Source organism: Podarcis filfolensis, assembly GCF_964270895.1.
Source record: "Podarcis filfolensis genome assembly, chromosome: 13".
NCBI classification, from domain to species: Eukaryota; Metazoa; Chordata; class Lepidosauria; order Squamata; family Lacertidae; genus Podarcis; species Podarcis filfolensis.
In genome coordinates this window covers 17,945,788-17,965,791 of record NC_139615.1, presented here as the reverse complement: position 1 = coordinate 17,965,791, position 20,004 = coordinate 17,945,788, and the positions used below count along the sequence as shown (strand labels likewise).

General features: G+C 44.8%; 1 protein-coding gene across 1 annotated transcript; it reads right to left on the bottom strand.

Annotated features, from left to right (window-relative positions):
- Nucleotides 1-1,215: 1,215 nt before the first annotated feature.
- Nucleotides 1,216-19,453, bottom strand: LOC310747517 (neuronal pentraxin-1-like). Its single transcript, XM_083581972.1, has 5 exons — nucleotides 18,191-19,453; nucleotides 8,722-8,902; nucleotides 6,411-6,658; nucleotides 4,716-4,895; nucleotides 1,216-4,085 (listed from the first exon to the last, which is right to left on the bottom strand). Exons 1-5 carry the CDS (start codon nucleotides 18,947-18,949, stop codon nucleotides 3,876-3,878), a joined length of 1,578 nt encoding a protein of 525 aa, XP_083438098.1. The 5' UTR covers nucleotides 18,950-19,453; the 3' UTR covers nucleotides 1,216-3,875.
- Nucleotides 19,454-20,004: the final 551 nt, after the last annotated feature.

The following is a 20,004-nucleotide window of genomic DNA, read 5'->3' as shown; positions in this document are numbered from 1 at the left end:
GGTTTTCCCCTTGAGAATTTTGATGCAAGATATCCACTGGATATTCTCTGAACATTATTAGCAGTTGCTCATAATACCCTTATTCTTCCCTCCATAGCAATTCACACATGTTCCTGGAACATCTCCCATCTGCTCAGCGGACGGGGTCAAAAACTGCTAAGCTCTCTGCATTGCGTTGCCCAGCGTTGACTGAATATTTCATATCTCTGTTCAATACATCTTAGCTGACGGTATATTAGGGATGGTATTCAGTGTTTGATAGCTGAAATGCAATTAGGGCTGCATACACTCTTCTCTCCCTGTCAAACTCCGTAAATGACATTCAGTAGTTAAAAGCATGAGCTGTAAATCTGGGTGGGAGCTCAAATATCCCCTTGGTCATAATCTTACTTGTGTGTCTGTGTCCAGTTCTTACTTGCAGCCTCCATACCCACAATATAGGGGTAACATATTCCCCCAATAATTTTGTCATTTAAAAAAACTTGAAAATCAGCCTCGGAAGCAGCAAAAGCAAGTTGAAAAGTAAAAAAGAAGCTTCAGAGGCTGCAACTGAGAACAGCAGAATGGGGGAGAGTGCTTAACCCTTTCCAGCTGGTTTTCTGGTCAATCCCTGCCCACCTACACCACCTGATTTTCCATCAACAAGAGAAAAACCAGAGGTTTCCCTTCACTCTTAAGAACTATTTTAAGAGCACCATATTGGGGAGGGGTATTTTGAGGTTGGAAAATAATTCCTGGAGAAAAAACGCGGGATCTCCCCCACCCTGAGTGGAACTCAGTCTAGCAGCCCTGCTAAAACTGCTTGTACAGTGGTACCTTGGTTCTCGAACACCTTAGTACTCAAATAACTTGGAACCCAAACACCGCAAACCCGGAAGTAAGTGTTCCGGTTTGTGAACTTTTTTCAGAAGCCACTTCTGCTTTGAATGTTACACTGAGGTCTGTTTTTGCTATTTATTTTGCATTTTTGTTTTTGCGGCTTTTTTGTTTTGTTTTTGTGACTGTGTGGAAGCCAGTTCAGCTACTGATTGATTGATTGTGTGACTGCAGTACATTATTTATTGCTTTCATTTCATGGATCAATGGTCTCGTTAGATATTAAAATTCATGTTAAATTGCTGCTTTAGGGGTTGTTTTTAAAAGTCTGGAACGGATTAATCCATTTTGCATTACTTGCTACAGGAAAGTGTGCCTTGGTTTTGGAACACTTTGGTTTTGGAATGAACTTCCGGAACAGATTAAGTTTGAGAAGCAAAGTATGACTGTATTTAAAAGAAATGTGGAGGAAAGTCAAGGTCTAGTTTGATCATGCGCCAATATCTCCAAAACATGCTATCTAGATGCAATGTATGTTATGAAAGAAACATTTGGAGTCTTAAAAGCAAAGACCAAAAAGCATGTGGGAAAGGGTTGCAGTTTCTTTGGCAGGTTTATTGCATCCAGTTTGAAGTATGAAAATTCAAGACAATTAACATCATACCCCCATGTAGCTACGCCCATTCCACAAATGAACGCTATCAAAGCCCAGGGGAAAAAACAGTATTTACAAAGAGAGAGAGAGAGTGATAGAAAAACCTATGCTAAGTTTATATATATATATATATGTACACACATACACAAGAGAAGACATTTGGTGTTTATTTGGAGCAAACATTAAAACTCTGGTCTGCATCCTTCACTGATTCCAACAAAGCTAGGATTTCTGGCTTCTAGGCCCCTCCCTTGAAAGCCAAAACAGATGTGATGTGAGATATTCCTGATCTGCCATTACTGTAGATCTGCAATGGATAAAGCTAGCTGCTTCAAAATGATTTAATTCCAACATCACATCCATTTCAGCCCTTTCTCCCTTGCAGTCCTAATCAGGTGTGGGGAATCTTTGCCGCTCCTGATTCTACTGAGCTACAACTCCCATCTGCCCCAGCAAGCATGGTCAATGGCCAGGGGTGATTGGAGTCGTAGTTCACCAGTATTGGAGTGGGGAGGCAAAGGTTCCCCACACCTGGTGTAGGCAGTCTCCTCCAGAGTGTGGACATCCTTGCTTCTAGGCACACCTGCTCTCTTGCACTGGACCTCACTTTTATACTCTTATCCACAACGTAGTTGTATTCCGCTTTCTATTTATAATGGAGGGGTCCAATATATTGCCCTACATATACTAAAATGACAATCAATACAGATCCGTACAACCATTTTGCCATTGTTTTTCTCCAGCACATACTGTGTTTTTGCAGTTAATCTGTGTCAAATGTGTGTATGAGACTAGTTCATGGCATTCTCCATGTGACCAAGCACTTATTTTCTACCTGGTCTGTGTCTTCCATCATCCTGTGTTCTAATGTGCATGTTGTGAGTGTCAACTGTAATGAGGGCTGAGAATGTGAAGCACTGAACTGGGGTTTGTATACATGAGCAAATGCAGCAACCAGGCATTCCCTTTGTCGCAGCACATCAAAATCTGAGCTGCCACCAACAACAAAATATGCTTTTATGGTGACGTGCATTATGGATTTATGGTGTTTCCAGAATCTGACCGAATCCCATCAACCCACATATCAGCTTGCTTCTAGACTTTGGCCCATGGCTTTTGTGCTTCATTCAGCCCATGTCTACGTTACACATTTGGAATAATTTCCCCCGAAACAGTTGATTTTCTTGATATTGATGAACATATCTTGAAATATTTACAAATTAGCCTAAGATATGCAAACTAGTGGAAGTGGGTTAAAAACCTTTAGAAAAATGGTCATGTGAATCCACCTAAGGAGAGAAGCATCAGTGTAGAGGCACACGTTTTATACATATTGACAGAGAGCAAAATATTCCTACAGATCCTCCCCAAATCTTATAGGAAGGCCTAGATCCTGGAAGTTGTTCCCAAGGAGCGGAAAGGAGGTGTTAAAATCAACAATGGGTCCAGAAGCAGGCTCCACCAAGTTTTGGGATAACTCATGGAAGGGCTAAGATTGACACACAGAACTTTAACTCTCCTAATAGGATGTGTAGGGTGTATTCAATTGGTCAGTATGTTTGGGATGAAGGACGGAGGTCTTCCTGTTTAGAGGAAGTAGATAAGCTGAGGTTTGAGTTCGCAAATGGCTATTTAGTTTAGTAAAAAAAGACAATTCAAGATCTTGTCTTCTGAACTGAGGAGGGAGTGTTAGAGATCTCCAAGACAAAAAAAAAAAAAAAAGTACCTAACGTTCCCTCAAATTCCTGCCAAGCATATTTCACAAAGGCAACAGAAGAAAGCTACTATTTAAAAACAGAATTAGAGATGGTTGGGAAACTCAGTTTGCCAGAGATTGGATAATCTGACTATTTCCAATCATCTTCCCAATGAACCAATGCTGTGCTATTAAGGCCTTACAAAAGACCTAAAAAAGCAGTCTCCTCTATTTTACATGCATCTACCTTTATGTTCCACCATGAGAATGCCGTTTCCATTTACTTCACATATTAAGGAAGTGCTCCATTCCAAAACAAGATGGCGCCATTTTACAGTTGGGACAAAAGTCCCTCACCTCGACAGAACAGACATCAATGCTCCAAATGTTTGCTTGCTTTTTAAAGGTAAAATTTTGATCAGGCACCCTTGTTGAAAATCCAGGCATGCTAGATTCCAGATCCGAAGATCTCCCTGCACAAAACTTGGCTACATACACCCCACCCTCTCCTAAGAGATCCAGGAGTACCCTTGTCCCAAATGGAAAGGTCCCCATTATTTTCCAAACCCTACCCTCTTTTATAAAAAACAAAAAACCACTAGGTATCTTTGTCTCTCCAGAAAATGCTGGGGTGCTTGTGCCCAGCCCCACCCTTTAGATTTCACTCTCCTCTCGAGAACCCAGAAGTCCCTCTTCCTTCATAGCCTCTCAGTGGCAGGCATTAAATGGTAGCTTGACTACTCCTCCGTGAAGCTCCATGGAGGCTTCGGCCCAGTTGATGATGTCGCCACCGGCGTAGCTGGTGCAGGTAGCCATCTTGTAAACCTCGCCTGGTGTCAGGATGTGGCCCCACATGTTGAAATCTGAGATTTCCCCGATGAAGGCTTGAGTGGCATCAAAGCGGCCACCCAGAGTGTCCTGTAGGAAGAGGAGTGGGGAAAGAGAGTGAACACACAGCAGGGGAAGAGAATCTGTGGCCCTCCATGGGGTGCTGGACTCCATAAGAACATAAGAAGAGCCAGGCCAACTCCAGCCCAGCTTCCAGTTCTCACACTGACTAACCAAATGCTTCTGGAAAGCACATAAACAGGACCTGAGTGCAGAAGCAGTGTCCCCTTCAGTGGTTTCTAGCAAGTGATATTCAGAAGCATTTACTGCCTCTGAGAGTGGAGGTAGAACATAGCCTTCAGGGATCGTGGCCTTCTCCTCCATGAATTTGACTCTGGCTCTCATTAGCCCTAGCTGGTATGGCCAACTGTCAAGGATGAAAACACACCTTCCAACATCTCAAGACCCCAAACCAGGACGCACATCTTTCTGCTTGTGCTCCTGTATGAGTCACATGACCTGCGCAAGATCACATGTCCCGTGTGAGATCACACAACCCAGAATAGACACTTTTTCTGAGCCATGCTTGCCCAGAACCCAAAAATGCATGTTTTGGGGCCCTGCGTAATTCAGCAACACTTAGAGGGCTACGTGTTCCCCATCCCAGATTTAGAGGAACCAGAAATGGCTCTCTATAAGTAATATTTGAGGGGTATTTACCTGCTCCTGGCCCAGTACGAAAACACCCCCAGGCTTCACCGGATGCCAGGGAGCCAGGTTCTCTCCGCTCCCTCTCCGGACTCCATCCTGGTAAGACTCCCAAATGCCATCCCGGGTTGACCAGGTCACACATATGTGGTGCCACTTAGCATCATTAATGGCCAGTGGTAATGTGGCGGCCTGCAGAGAAGAAAGGTTAAAGTGGGGTGAGCAAACATGCTGAGCCCTAAGAGTATTGCTGCAATAAGTGTATCATGATCTGAATGGCACCAGCTATGTTGAACCTGCACAGCCTTGGAACTAGAAGAAGCAGGTTATAGCTGATATCCAGTCAGCTATAAAGCCTTGGGAATATCTCACTGTGCCTCACCTCCAATGTTTTTGGGAGGGAGATCAATACACTGGGAGAGGATAGGAAGGATGGAGCACAATATATTTTGCCGATCCAGCTTCAATGGAATCCTAAAGCATGCCTCAGTATCCCTTCTGAGGTCTTAGCTGAAGGCTGTGGCCAAAGGACAAGCTGAACTTCAAGACACGTAAAAGGCAAAGGTTGTCAAAAAGAAACCAAGTCCATAATAGGGTAATACTCTTAATAGGGCCAACCAAAAATTCACAGCAATGTGGCAACCTCTGAGTTCTCCAGAACACTTCATCAGGCAATATAGGATGGTGGGGTGAAGATTTTTATCTAAAACTAAACTAGCTGTGTAGCTTGCAATCTGCATCTTGGAAATGGCAATCTCGTGGCTACAACATCTAGTTGTGTACTTTTTGTTTCAAACTTTTCCTTGTCTCATTGTGTGATATCCCATCTGGTGAAGAGCTATGGAGAAACTCAAAACATTGCCACATGTCTGGGACTTTTTGGCTGGTTCCAATAAAGACACGATGCGGCTGTGGACTTTAGAGTTGTAGCTGTAATTGTGAATGAATGGATGTTTGTTGGCCAAGGTTTGTTCAATTGACACAATTTATTCCAAAACCAGAATTGGGTATGGGAGGATGTAGCTCACAGAATATTCTAATGCAAAAGTCAAGGTATCTATAGCTACTGTACATCTCTCCTTTTCAGCAAATCTTTGGTCAAGATTTCTTAATCCCCTGTCTGTGTCCCCTCTTATCTACCTTGTGAAGAATTCATGTTGTGCTATATATCCCAGAACCCCAGTCCAGAAGGCTTGAAATAGCAAACAAGGCAGGCTTCTGTCTCTTTAAATTATTGTTTGGCCCACTTCAGATTTGGTAGGACATCACTGAATTGTTCCAGCCCAAGTGATCATTAAAAAACTGTTGTTTTTTTTTATTTATTCTAACCCAAAAGGCAGATGAGACAGAGAAAAACATGAACATGGTGGCCATTCTTCAAACATATTTGATTATTTGATTTCTAGACTGCTTCATATACTTATAAAATATCTCTAAGCGGTGTACAGAAAACTGAAACAACAAAAGAAAGCTTCGACAAAATATAACAAAAATACACCGTTACCTATAAAAATGTTACATTAATACAAAGTTACTAATATATGTAAATCAATATCGGTTCATTTTCCTTCTGACACATCCTCCCTCTCTGCCTTCAGGTTGTCACCCAGGGTTCAAACTCTTAGCTCACCCACAAATGTCTCACAGTGACATATCTGACCACCGCCACCCACTCAAGAAGCTACCAGATTGGCCTTGCTCCCGTACCTTGTCATTGATCAGCAGTTCCATGGGGTTATTTCCCCACTCGATGAGCACCACTTCGTTGGCCTGGCCTGGCACAGAGTATGAGAAAGGGGTGCCCATTCCTGGTGCGGAACTGGATTTGAGCCAGAGGCAGATGGAGAAGGCAAAGATCTCGTGATGGAGCGTACGCTTCACCTTGACGTACATGTAGTTAGTGCGGAGGGGGAAGCCCACCCGGAAGTCCTCAGACTGCTTCTCCACCTTGTTTCCTGGAGGACAGAGGGGATCAGAGATGTGGGACTGAGCTGCCAACACAGAGAAATGGAGGGGAATTGGGTTTGTCCATCCATCGGCTGCTATGCCCAGTTTATCTACCAAGCATCCGCCCCCCAAATACTCTTTTGATCCATTCCCATCTTCCCCCCCACCAACTGTAACTAAGCCTGATCACCAGAAATACCATGCACAATTTCCTAGTTGACTCCTCCCTCCACTCTCTCTGTGGACTTCCTTGTACTGGGTTTTTACACTGTTGTACACTCCTAGGGGCAGGTACCTCTTCTTTGTAAAGCCCCGTGCACACTGATGGTGCAACTGAAATAATATTAATGGACAACAACAGCATTCATCCCTCACACTCTGCTGTCTGTCTGTTTAGCTGTCCATTTCCATTCATCATGGTCTATCCAGTCATATCTGTTCACACGGCTGTTAAAGTTTCCATCCACCTATACAGCAGATGGACAAGTAGATTCTGAGAGCCGATAAAATGGACATACAAACCAAACATTTGAAGCACACACCCCCTCTCCCGAGAAGCTGTCGTTTCTTAAGAGTGCTGAGAATTATAGCCCTGCGAGGCTAAAACTACAGATCCCAGGATTCTTTGCAGGGGGTATGCCTTAAATGTATGCTATGGGCACAGCCTTATACTATAAGGTTCGAAGGACAAGCCTCCAGCAGATATCACTCGGTGGTTTGAAGATCTTACTGTCATTTCTGTGTTTGAAAGAATGGCTTATAATTGCCAGTCTCATTTTAGGTATCTATCTGTGCATATGGACTATGTATATTGATCCACACATTTAATTTAGGACTGATGGAATATATTATTGACAATGCCAGCTGGCATTTAAAAAAAATTTCTATGTTTCTTTTTGTTGTATTTGCCAATGAGTCACATATGACTGCTTTTATCTACCAAGCCATGTTTTCAATGTTCTGTCACTGAGCCATCCATCCCCACATCTTTCATTCTGCCTCCCCGTGGATCTACCGATCTACGAATCCACTGTGTTGTCATTCCTTCTACACATCCTTCCGCCCATCTCTCTTCTGACTGGATCATGATTCATCCCACTAAATAATGACATCCACTTATTCCACGGTCCACATGCTGATAAATTTATTTGCCTAAGAAATTAATTTTAGAGCAGGAACCTTTGGCCCTCCAGATGTCGCTGAACAACACCTCCCATCACCCCCAGAAAACATGGTCAGTGAGCAAAAATGAGGGGGAGTAGAAGTTCAGCAACATCTGGAGGGCCAAAGGTTGCCCACTCACACACACTTGATTCAGAGCCAGCACAGTGGTGACCTCCACATGTTTTTGTTAGAATTCCTGCTCCATGATTGCAGTCATGGGATTGTTGTCTATCACATGACGGTATATGTTTTGAGTCCACAGAGTGGGAAGTGACAGAGAAAGGATGTTTGTGTTACTGTGTTCCGTGAAGTGGGACTATTGTCCTTTGTCCTTTTTCTCTTTGCTGTCTGATGCTAGAGAGAGAGGGAGCTATGTTGCAGTGCGCCGTGTGTGTTCATATGTAAATAAAGTAGATTAGCCAAAATGCTGAGTTGCTGAGGTCTGTCATGCAAGCTGCGCAGACTCTGCAAATCCCTAAGTGTGCCGATGTCTGTTGGCATCGTTCGCTGTGATGTTCAGGCTGAAGAAAGCTTCTGAAGCTCCCGAACAATTGACCAGGAGGGAGAGAACATGCCAGTCGGGCATGTGTCCCTGCCAGGATCCTACTCGAGTGTAGGACGAGCTCCTGACAGTTTTTAGATTCCAATTCCCAGTCAGCATGGACAGTGGTCAGGGGGAATTATGGGAGTTGTGCTCCAACAACATTGACTACCCTTTCTCTGGAGCAACAGAAAACAAATTTATTCTATGACAACCCTTCAGATACTTGAAGATGACTTCCTTCCTTCCTTCCTTCCTTCCTTCCTTCCTTCCTTCCTTCCTTCCACCTCCACCCCATTGTCTCAAGACCAAACTCCCTCTCCCCACCCTGACCCTGGCAACACCTGGTGTGTGACTGCCACTCACCTTTCTCAACACTGTGCCCATGAGAGATGTGCTTGTGCCTGAGCCCTGCTGCTGTTGGCACACCCACCGTGTGATGCTCAGAGGTGTTTGATTTCTCGTGGATCTGATGCTCCAAGATGCTTATCTTTTTCTGGAGAGCATCGCGCAGGGATGTGGAGAAGACAGAGCTGTTCCGATTGTGCTGGTGAAGGCAAGACAGGCGCACATGTTAACCATTAATTCTGCAACTCTGCCACTTCACTCTTGCTGCCTCAAAACCCCAGAACCTCCTACCAGGACACTTCTGTTGCCTCTCTCATCTTTCTTCTCCTGAAAGCTACTTTTTTGTGAAACCTTCTTCACAATCTATTAGTTCTCATCCCCTGCTGAACATATAACCAAACTAAACACATGGCCTTCCTGTGACTTTCACCTCCATCTTCTTTGTGTTGAATTTTAGATTAAGTGCCGCAGAGAAGGAACCTGTGTTGCTTGTTCGTTGTTCTTTAAATGACTTTGGCTGCATACACACCATACATTTAAGCTTTAAATTTTAAAGCACACTTAAATAACATTCTTTCCCCCCAAAAGATTCTGGGAACTGTAGTTTGTTAAGGGTGCTGGGACTTACAGCTCTGTTGGGGGTAAAATACAGTTCCCAGGATTCTTGTGTACATTTGTGCTTTAAATGTTGCATAATAATAATAATAATAATAATAATAATAATAATGCATCAGGCCTTGTCTAAGACACAGCCTACATAAAACAAACAGTTCGTTGACTGTACAATCCTGCATGTGTGTACTCAAAAGTAAGCCTTATTGACTTCAATGGAACTTATTCCCAGGTACGGCTCAACAGATCTGTGGCACTAGCTACCCGGAGCCAGCCCTGCCGCACAGCAAGTGTGACAAACTGCTTCAGGCAAGACCAAGAGGGGAACAAGAAGTGGTGTGTGACTGATGCAGCAAGACTTTCTCAGGTGTTTTCTCGAGCAGGGCCAGGGGCCGGGAGGGGAACATTTGGGTTCTGTTTCTGGAATCAAAATATCTTGAGCCACTACTGCCAATTTCAACAGTCCCTTCCCTGCCTACAGGCCTGAACTGGGAGACCCACCAACTTTGATACTGTACCCCCACCTCCAGTTTGGTGTGTTCCTGGATGTCTAATTCTTGCTTACGTATTAAGAAGGGGGAAAGCGAGGGAAAAGGGCAGCAGAATTATTTTTAGTCACTGCACTCAGGTTAACACCTCAGATGCTCTAGTAATCTCTATTCCCACCCACAGTGATGGCTGTAGAACTGTCCTGTCCCTCCTTTCAAGGCTTCTTCTGTAAAAGCCATCACGTACGAAGCAGAATCATAAAACCACGTACAAAGGTGCTATTCAGAACGTATTTTGAAGGCTTCTGCTCTTTTTGAGAAACAAAATATCTTGGATTTCTTAGCTTATGGGCACTCCAGCTCCACAGAAAAAACTGAACATTTTAAGAGAAAACATCAGAATCCTGTTTTGCATTCCTCCCTTCACTCCACAAAAAACTGGCCAATAGATGGATGCGTGGGAAAGGGCCTTCTCAGTGGTGGCCCCTTGATCAATGTTTCTTAACCTTGGGTTCCCAGATCAGTTGGGACCACATCTCTCATCATCCCCAGCCAGCTTAGCCAATAGTCAGTTGTAGTCCAAGGACACCTAGAGCCCCCAAATTGAAGAAAATGGGCTCAGGCCAGTGGTTCTCAAAGAGTGTGGCAGGAAGATTCAAGGGCAATCTAAGAAATGTTCAAACATTTCAGTGTAGTATAGTATCAATATATACTTTTTTATTTGCAGAATATTTGCATTGTTTTATACTTTCTGGATGCCCCGTGATCATATTAGAAAGTATTTTGTTCTCTATGTTATAAATCAAGCACTGCTAGGAGTCGTTTCTTTTTGTTTTCCAGTGTATTTCTTATCAATTAAAAAAAAAAATCAGTGTAGCAATGAGCAATTTTTTTATTCTGAAAATGTGTCCCCGAGAAAAAAGTTTGAGAACCACTGGCTTAGGCTATGAAATTACCTGCCTCAGGACAGAGATCTCTCTATGCATGAATTATCAGGTGAAAACAATGTTGTTCTGACATGCAATTCAGTAGGAAATTCTTAAATGTTTTGTATTAGTTATCAAGCAATTTGGGTGCGGGTTGTTGTTTTTTTGTAGGGTGTCATTGTTGTTTTTTTAATCATGGTTTTATGATAGCTGTTTCCCAGATTATGGGTCTTGTAAATATGAGTTGTAATTTTATTTATAAATATAGTAATAATAATAATAACTTATTATTTATACCCCGCTCATCTGGCTGGGTTTCCCCAGCCACTCCGGGCGGCTTCCAACAAAATATGAAAATACAATTGTCTGTCAAACATTAAAAGCTTCCCTAAATAGGGCTGCCTTCAGATGTCTTCTAAAAGTCTGGTAGTTGTTTTTCTCTTTGACATCTGGTGAGAGGGCGTTCCACAGGGCGGGTGCCACTACCAAGAAGGCCCTCTGCCTGGTTCCCTGTAACTTGGCTTCTCACAGCAAGGGAACTGCCAGAAGGCCCTCGACACCGGACCTCAGTGTCCAGGCGGAACGATGGGGGTGGAGACGCTCCTTCAGGTATACTGGACGGAGGCTGTTTAGGGCTTTAAAGGTCAGCACCAACACTTTGATAGCAACAAATAGCAACACAACAGAAGCTGCTTTCATACCTCAGGGACTTTGGCTTCTATCCTGATTTGCAAGTGCAGTTCTGGCCCAGCAGCCTAGGCTCAGGATATCTAAAATACCACTTTCTACCATTTGTAGCTGCCCATCAATTGGATGTTCACCTGAGGCCCTCATCCCAATAGCCCTGCCCTTTGGAGGTTAGGGCCTCCACTGTGGAAAAACCTCTCCTATAGAATTACCTCCCTAAACAAATGTCCCATGTCCTGTTAGCCCTTGTCAATGTATGTCTGATGGGTGTTTTACACTGTTTCAATGGGAGCGACAAATCTCTTTGAGGTTTGTTGCACTGGAAAGTCAGGATAAAGATCTTTTAAATAATCACAACAACACTAGCAATTAGAGCTGTCATCCACTTAAAGAAGCCTTAGGCTGTGTACACACTCTACTTTTAAAGCACATTAGAAGCACATTTCTTTCCCTCTCCCCATCAATAATTTGGGGCACTGTAGTTTGCTAAAGGTTGCTGGGAACGGGCAACTCTTTAAGGCGTAAACTTCAGTGCCCAGAATTCTTTGGGGAAAATAATGTGCATGGGACGTGCTTCAGAGGTCATCATGTGTACCTCATTCCCAGCCCTACCTGCAGATACCAAGAATTGAACATGGGGACATCTCCATGCAAAGCAGGTGCTCTGCTACTACGGAGCCTCAGGTTGTACAGGATTGCCAAAGCTGGCAGTGCCCATGAAAAACGCCCAGAGCGACCTCTCAGTTATTTGCTGCTTTGCTGCCAAACCTGTCAGTCCTGTCCTACTTGAGTTCTGGGGAAAGATTTTGGATCTATTTTTCTTATTCGAAAACAATAAAGGAAAGTTCTAACCAAATAAAAATGTCATCCTGTTTTGAAATGGACTCTTTACAGCTGGAAGAAGAAGAAGAAGAAGAAGAAGAAGAAGAAGAAGAAGAAGAAGAAGAAGAAGAAGAAGAAGAAGAAGACTTATCATGTTCATAATATTTGTAGCACTTGGCCACTTGGTAGTGTCACCTCAAAGTACAGCTGTGTTCTATTTCTATCTAGAGCAAATCACATTGAACTGGAAGTTGAAAAATAAGCAGACTTTAAAGTTGACTAACAGAAAATCATTTGTAGCTTGTGCAAAACCTGCACAATTTGGCAGGGTGCGGGGGAGAGAGTGGAGACATGTTGCTTTTTCCCCCTTAGTTCCCTGCAGAGCAGACAATACGCTCCAGAAACAGAGCCACCAAGCTAAGCTTGGTGCCCACTTCCACTCAGCTCCCAGGGTAAGTAAGCCCAGACACCCAACCCAGTTGACCCTACTGGGCAACTAGGGTGGGATAGTTACAGTCTTTCCTTCCATGATGGGTTGGACGTTGCAAGGGAGGCATGGTTCCTTTGGTCTGTAACCTAGTGAGCTTTGTGGCTATGTAGGGACTTCAATCTGTCTCCCTGGTTCTTGTATGACTCTCCCACCTGTACCCGACTGAGTCCAGATAAATAACAGGTAAACTATCTCCACCTTCACCCCCAGCCCACCCAGTGTAAGCTGTGTGGCCCTAGAGTAGCTTGATTGTCCATTTCAGGGATGGGAATCCCATAGCCCATAGATACTGTTGGACTAAATTCCCATCAGCCCCTGCTAGCTTGGCCAATGGTCAGGAATGACAGGAACATCATCTTCCAGGAACAACATCTGGAGGGCCATAGGCTCCCCATCCGTAGTCTATATTATCCTGCCACGTCCCAGGAAGAATTTTTACCACGTATCAGATTCAGCTGTACAGAAAAATGTGTGGTGGAATTATTATTATTATTATTATTAGTAGTAGTAGTAGTATTTATTGAATTAATATACCACCCTATACCCAGAGGTCTCAGGGCAGTTCACTGTATTGTTATTGTTCTGTGCTTTTACTATTTTTGTACACTGCTTTGTGTAATTTTCTTTCAGGGTAGTTCACAGCAAAATAAACATTTTCTCATTAAAATCAATGCAGTGAAATACAACAATATCTGCAAAAGCTTGGTATTAGTCACTATCAAATGCCTGAGCCAGCACATAGATCTTAAATGCCAAAAACTCATCAGATTTAGCACTTTCCATTATTAGTATTATTTTCTGATTAAACCTCTCTGTCCAGGAAATGAAGGAATCCTGCCATCTAAGTTACCCCCATATGATTTTACTGGAGCTGGACCATAAAGAAGGCTGATCGCCGAAGAATTGATGCTTTTGAATTATGGTGCTGGAGTAGACTCTTGAGAGTCCCATGGACTGCAAGAAGATCAAACCTCTCCATTCTGAAGGAAATCAGCCCTGAGTGCTCACTGGAAGGACAGATCGTGAAGCTGAGGTTCCAATACTTTGGCCACCTCATGAGAAGAGAAGACTCCCTGGAGAAGACCCTGATGTTGGGAAAGATGGAGGGCTTCCTATCTGAAAGGTCCATTGTCTAAAATCAAACCAGTCAATTCCCACCACCACCCCCTTTTGAAGGCTTAATTAATCCTGTTTCCCACTTAGGCTGCAAACAGACCATACATTTAAAACACACCTAAATCCAACTACTTCTCCCAAAGAATCCTGGGAACTGTAGTTTTGTTAAGGGTGTTGGGAATTGTAGATTCTGTGATAAGTAAAGTACAATTCCCAGGATTCTTTGGGTGGGTGGAGGCGAATGTCCTTTAAATGTATGGTGTGTATGTCTCCACATATAACCCCAGACAGAATGAGAGCCGTAATGTGGGAATCCGGATATGCACAGGAGAAAAAAGGGGCAGGACCTGTACAGGAATGGCCTTCGAAGGGTAATTAACAGGTGGTGTGTGAGGGGAAAGCTATGAAGGTGAAGAAAGGGGGCATGGAAAGGTGTGGAGCACAGCATGAGAGGCAGGTCAGGTGGTCAGGTAGGCAAGTGGGGAGGGGGACACGAAGAGAATAGGCAGAACATAGTCTTCAATGGAAGTGCCATTCTGTGGTGTTCTCAAGACCCATTCTGCCATCTTAAATGACTCCTGACCTGTTCCTGAAGAGGAGGAGGATGCTCTCTCAGATTGTATAAACGTTATTATTTATGTGCCCCTAAAAATGTTGCAGCACCAAATGACCTCCTGCGTTCCTTTTTGCAATGAGGGCCTGAGTGTTACATCTGCCAGTCCTTCATTCCATCTCATCTGTTCTCCCATCCTCCTTTGTCTCATCTATCCTGCTCTCCTTCCAACCTTCCTATGCATCTAATAATCCATCGATCCACCTCTGCGTTCCACGAATCCATTTGCATGTTTCCTCTCTCCTAGCTTCCTGGCCTATTTGTTACCCCTCGTCCGACAGCCGTTTTGGGAGATCTTGCAGTTGCTCCACATGAGGGGACGCAATTGTAAGGTACGGGACGTGCAACGTGGACTGAGGTGAGAGAGAGGCCCAATTTAACATGGCCGGTACAGGCTTTACCTTCATCACGTATTATTATTGTTCGTCTCAACAACCCTGCGATGAAGGTGAGGTGAGGAATAGCCTTTGAGAGGAAAGGACGGTCAGAAAGACTAGATGAGTGATGCCACCACCCTGGCAGTAGTTTCAGCTGTTGTCAGAAGAAGGAAGGATGGGGAGGGAAAGGAAAACTTTGATCTTCATTAAAAACTTATGGTGATCCATAAGGGGGGGAAACACTACAAAATCAGGCAATATGTTACTTGTGCAATGGTACTTTCTCCCCTCACCTCCTCCTATACACCCCATAATATTGTTTCAAGGAGATTGAAGGAACCCCCAGAACAGTGCATGGGGGAACGGGGTGGGGGGGTCGTTCCACATTGCAAGCTGCCATGCTTGTCATAACGCAACACTGAATTCCACTCAAGGTCTCAATTTTCAAAACGCTGAAAAAAGAAAGTTCCTATTTCCCATGCCTCTTCTCCTCTCTTTGTACAACGTCTGGAAAATTTAAAGGCTTGTGGTAAGTCCCCAATAAAGGTTTCACCCAGCTGTCGATTTTGGAGCTTGGTCGACGTGTTATTCCTTTCTTGGGAGGTATGGTAGGCCTCAGGGTGGAGGCTGGTGTGATATGCACTTTGGGAAATCAAGGTTTGTGTGTTGGGGTGTGGGGGAATAAAGGCTCATGAAGACCATTTTCCCGCTGAGACCAAAATGCCTCTGAAAGGACCTGCTCATTTGCAGGTACCGAGATAGCTGAGTGCTATCCTGTATGGATAGACTGAGCTTGTAAAAAGAAATGAATTGACTTCAACTGGAACCAGAAAACTGACTTCAACTGGAATCATTGTTTGTGCTGTATCATGTGCAAGCTGTTGGTTCTGTTACACCAACCTCACTTTTGTAAAAGCAAAACAAGATGATTTTCTGTCTCTGGTTACATATGGCCATAGGGAGGGAGGGAAATAGACAGAGTACATGTGAGTGAGTGGTCATTTGTGATAAGTTCAGGAGGCAAAGGGCAGAGACCACTGACACATTATGGAGTCCTAACGAAGATTTCACCTACATTTATCCCTGCGGTTAGGAAAAGGAGTTCCAAGAAACCATGTGAACTATCTTCCTTACTGAAGAAGAAACTTCGGCAGCTGAGATAGATATGTTGATGGGAGAGACAAGGAATACAGGGTGTTTGTGGAAAGTGGGATGGAAAGAAAAAGTGGAAGGTGGATCTGAGGGCAGGAAAGCAACATGATACCCAAACGTTTAGAAAGTGTGTTAGTCAGTATGAAGAAAGGTAAAGGAAACTGTGTATGTTTAGACTAGGGAAAAGAAGATTAAAAGGGGACTCAGTTGCAATCTCTGCCTATTTTTAGAAAGTTTAATACAAAGGTGGCAGAAGGCAATCTTTTCTCTCTTGCAACAGAGACTGGGACAGGGACAATGGGTTTACACCATACTATAGTTTTAGAGCAGCTCTCATCAGCCCCAGCCAGCCCAATGGTCAGGGATAATGGGATCTGCATCTGGAGTGCCAGATGTTGGCTCCCTCAAGGGATAGGAACATGGGGTGTGGGGTGGATCACTTCTTAACTGAAGGAATGGTGGCCAACCGTATGTGATAAAGCCAGAAACACATGCTCTTCACTTGATGACTGCAACAAGAAGTGATGACTGAGATATAAATCCACCTAGAGAATTTTCTTAACTACAAAAATGACTTTCAGCGCAATTTTTTTCAGTGGAGTCAATTCAGATATTTTTCTGCCAGACATAAAGGGTAAAGGTGTATAGAAACTGTGATGAGAACCAAGCTACAGATGATCCAGCTCTAGAGATTTTACAGAGTGGGAAGAATCAGGACCTGATCGATATGGCTTAAGCAGGAGATATACTGCCTTAAGACAGAGAATATCCTCCTTTATCCACTGCTTTGTGCAGCATCTTGCCTGATGAAGGCCTCCGTTACAGAAGATGGATGAATAGACATGTAGGTGGGTTGATCAGACTGCAATGGTGTCCTTCAGAAATGAGATCCAAAATATTTCATAGAATCATAGAATTGTAGAGTTGAAAGGGACCTTGAGCTTCATCTAATCCAACCCCCTTCTGTGCAAGGTATCAACTAAAGCATCCATGAAGATGGCCATCCAACCTCTGCTTAAAAACCTCCAAGGAAGGAAAGTCCACCACCTTCCAAGGGAGTCCATTCCACTGTTGAACACCTCTTATTGTCAGAAAGTTCTTTCTTGTAACCTGAAGCCATTGATTTGAGTCCTACCCTCTAGAGCAGGACAAAACAAGCTTGCCCCATCTTCCATGTGTGACAGCCCTTTAGATATTTTAAGATGGCTATCCCATCTCCTCTCAATCTCCTCTTTTCCAGGCCAAAGATACCCAACTCCCTCAACCATCCTCATAAGGCTTGGTTTCCAGACCCTTGACCATCTTGGTCATCCTCCTCTGCACATGTTCCAGCTTGTCAACATGCTTCTTAAACTGTGGCACCCAGACTAGACACAGCACTCTGGGTGGGGGGTCTGACCAAGGCAGAAGTCCTATTACTTCTCTTGATCTGGACACTATACTTCTGTTGATGCAGCCTAGAATAGCATTAGCTTTTTGTGCTGCTGCATCACACTGTTGACTCATGTTAAACCTGTGGTCTACTAAGACCCCTAGATCCTTTTCACATGTACTACAGGCAAGCTAGGTGTCCCCTGGGAGTACTGACTGACCTGAATTTGTAGTTTTCCCCATTCAGATATTGTTGGTAGTGATGGGGTAGCTTCATAGGCCGTGTCTTCACTATAGCTTTAAAGCACCTCTCAAAGTATTCTGGGCACTGTTGTTTGTTAAGGGTTGCTGGGAATTGTAACTCTGTGAGGGGTAAACTAAAGTGCCCAGAATTCTTTGAGCAAAATAGTGTGTTTCAAATAAACTGTCAAAATATTAAATTTTGCTTCTCACATGCAATGTCCAAAAATCCTCCCAATGGCTAAGACAACTTAGCCATGTGAATCTATTTGTGCACTTCACAGATGTGAAGAGGAGGCAGGAAAGCTTGATGCGAGAAAGTGTATCTGGCAGTATGGGAAATGTTTTTGGACATTGGATTTATAGAGGGTTGTGTGTTAAATAAGGTGGGGGGTTTTTACCAGGGATAAGGAGCATCGCCTGCTGTTGTTTATTGTGATCACGTTAAAGGAGGGAGGGATGGGAGGCAAACTTGGGTGGTGAATATTTGGGTAGACAAGGAACAGATGGACAAATATGAGAAGAAAGCATAACTGGGAAAGATAAGGGATAGTTTTCTGGAGAAGAGGTGGCTGATGCACAAGACTTGGTACCTGAAGATGCTCCAGTCTCTCCTTGAGGGATTCCAGCATCCTCTCCATCTGGTTCACCCCAGATGTCTCCTTGGGTGGGTCTTCCATGGTGTTGGCAGCGGCAGCCCCCTTGCGAAAGGCATCGTGGTTGCTGTGCCCCACCTGTAGTTCATGGTGCTCCCGTTGCCCAAAATGGTGGTACTCGTTCTCCCGGGCATGGATGCCTTCATGGGGATCTCGGTGCCCAGCCTCATGGTGTCCCCTGTGACTTTCTTCGTGGTGGCCCTGATGCCCATCCTCGCGGTGGCCTTGGTGTGCATTCTCATGATGTCCCCTGTGACCATCCTCATGGTGGGTCCGATGCCCACCCTCGTGGTGGCCTCTGTGGACTCCCTCGTGATGCCCGTGCCCATGGCTGTGGTTCTCTTCATGGTGACCGCCATGGTGCTCCCCAACATGTCTCCGGGAATGGGCTTCGCAGCGGCTCAGCTTGGCCGTCAACTCCCGCACCGTCTCCCGCTGGTCCAAGATCGTCTCCTTCTGGTGCACCACGGTCTCCCGCAGGTGCAGGATGGTTTCCTTGGCTTCCTCAAGAGTCCCTACCCAGTGCCCATTCCCTGCGCTGTTGGCCCCTGCTCCGTGTCGCTGCTGGCTGGCTGACTGGCAGCCGTTGTCCATATCCAGAGGCATAGGGCTGCAGATGAATTTGGGCAAGCCGTATTCAGTGGCCGGCATCAGTGGGGAGAAGATGAGGCAGAGCAACGCCCAATGCAAGGCCATTTCCACAGCTGCGATGGCTCTGGCGGATGGGAAAGGGATGGGGGTAGGGAGAGCAGTCCGGAATGGGTTTTGCAGCCAAGGAAGGAGAATGGAGGTGATCCTAGATAGAGACCAGTGGTCTAGATATTATGGACGTTGCCGCACAACAGATTTAGATGCAACCTCGATCATCTAGGCCCTCTTTTAGGAGGCCAACGAAAATCCCAAGGGGCCACCTCAGAGGCCTCTGTTAGGAAGGCGATCCGAAGGTCTTGATGGAAAAGTGGGTGTTAATTCCAGCCGGAGCATACAATGGAGGGAGTCAGGTTGGGCCCGCCAAGTCACCAAACACGAATCAGGTCTTGCCCTCCCCAGAAATCTGGTAGCGCTGCCTCAGCCGTCAGAGCCTTTTCTCCTTTGCCGGCATCTGCGCTTTACTACCTAGCGGAACCGAGCTGCCAGCAGGTATCCCAACACTGTAGGCAGGCGGGATTTGCGCTTTTCCTGCCTCTCCTTCCTTTTCAATTTGCCAAATCCGTTGGTGATGCGGAGAGAAGCATCGTCTCCCCTGGCGACCGAGAAATTAATGGGCTTAAGGTGTCACGGCAGAGCTTTTTCCTTCACCCTTGCCCATCCTCCTCCCACCCCTGTTGCTAAGGCCTCTGCCTGGAAGCCTTTATAGAGCCCCTCCTCATGCCACTGCCCTCCTCCTCCTCCTCTACCCCCCCCCCCAGCAGATAAGAGACTTGCAAAGCTAAAACTCCACTCAGAAGAATTAAGTTACCAGTGAGAGACACAGAAGCTAAGTCTGAGCTTTGAACTAATTCACTGGTTTCTCATCTAATGAAAAGTACTTGCACGGGGCCCATTATTCGCAGGTAGAATAAGAGGACATAAGGGGAGCCAGGGTGTCAAGTAGGCCATGGGGGGGTGGATAGCAAGACGGGGGGAATATCTGTGAAAGATATTTCAATACATCCTACTTTTCCACACAAGAGCCTGGTGGAGTGATCAAAAACAGAGGAAAAGCACAAAACAATTCAGTGCAGTGCATAAATATTAAGACAAAACAACCA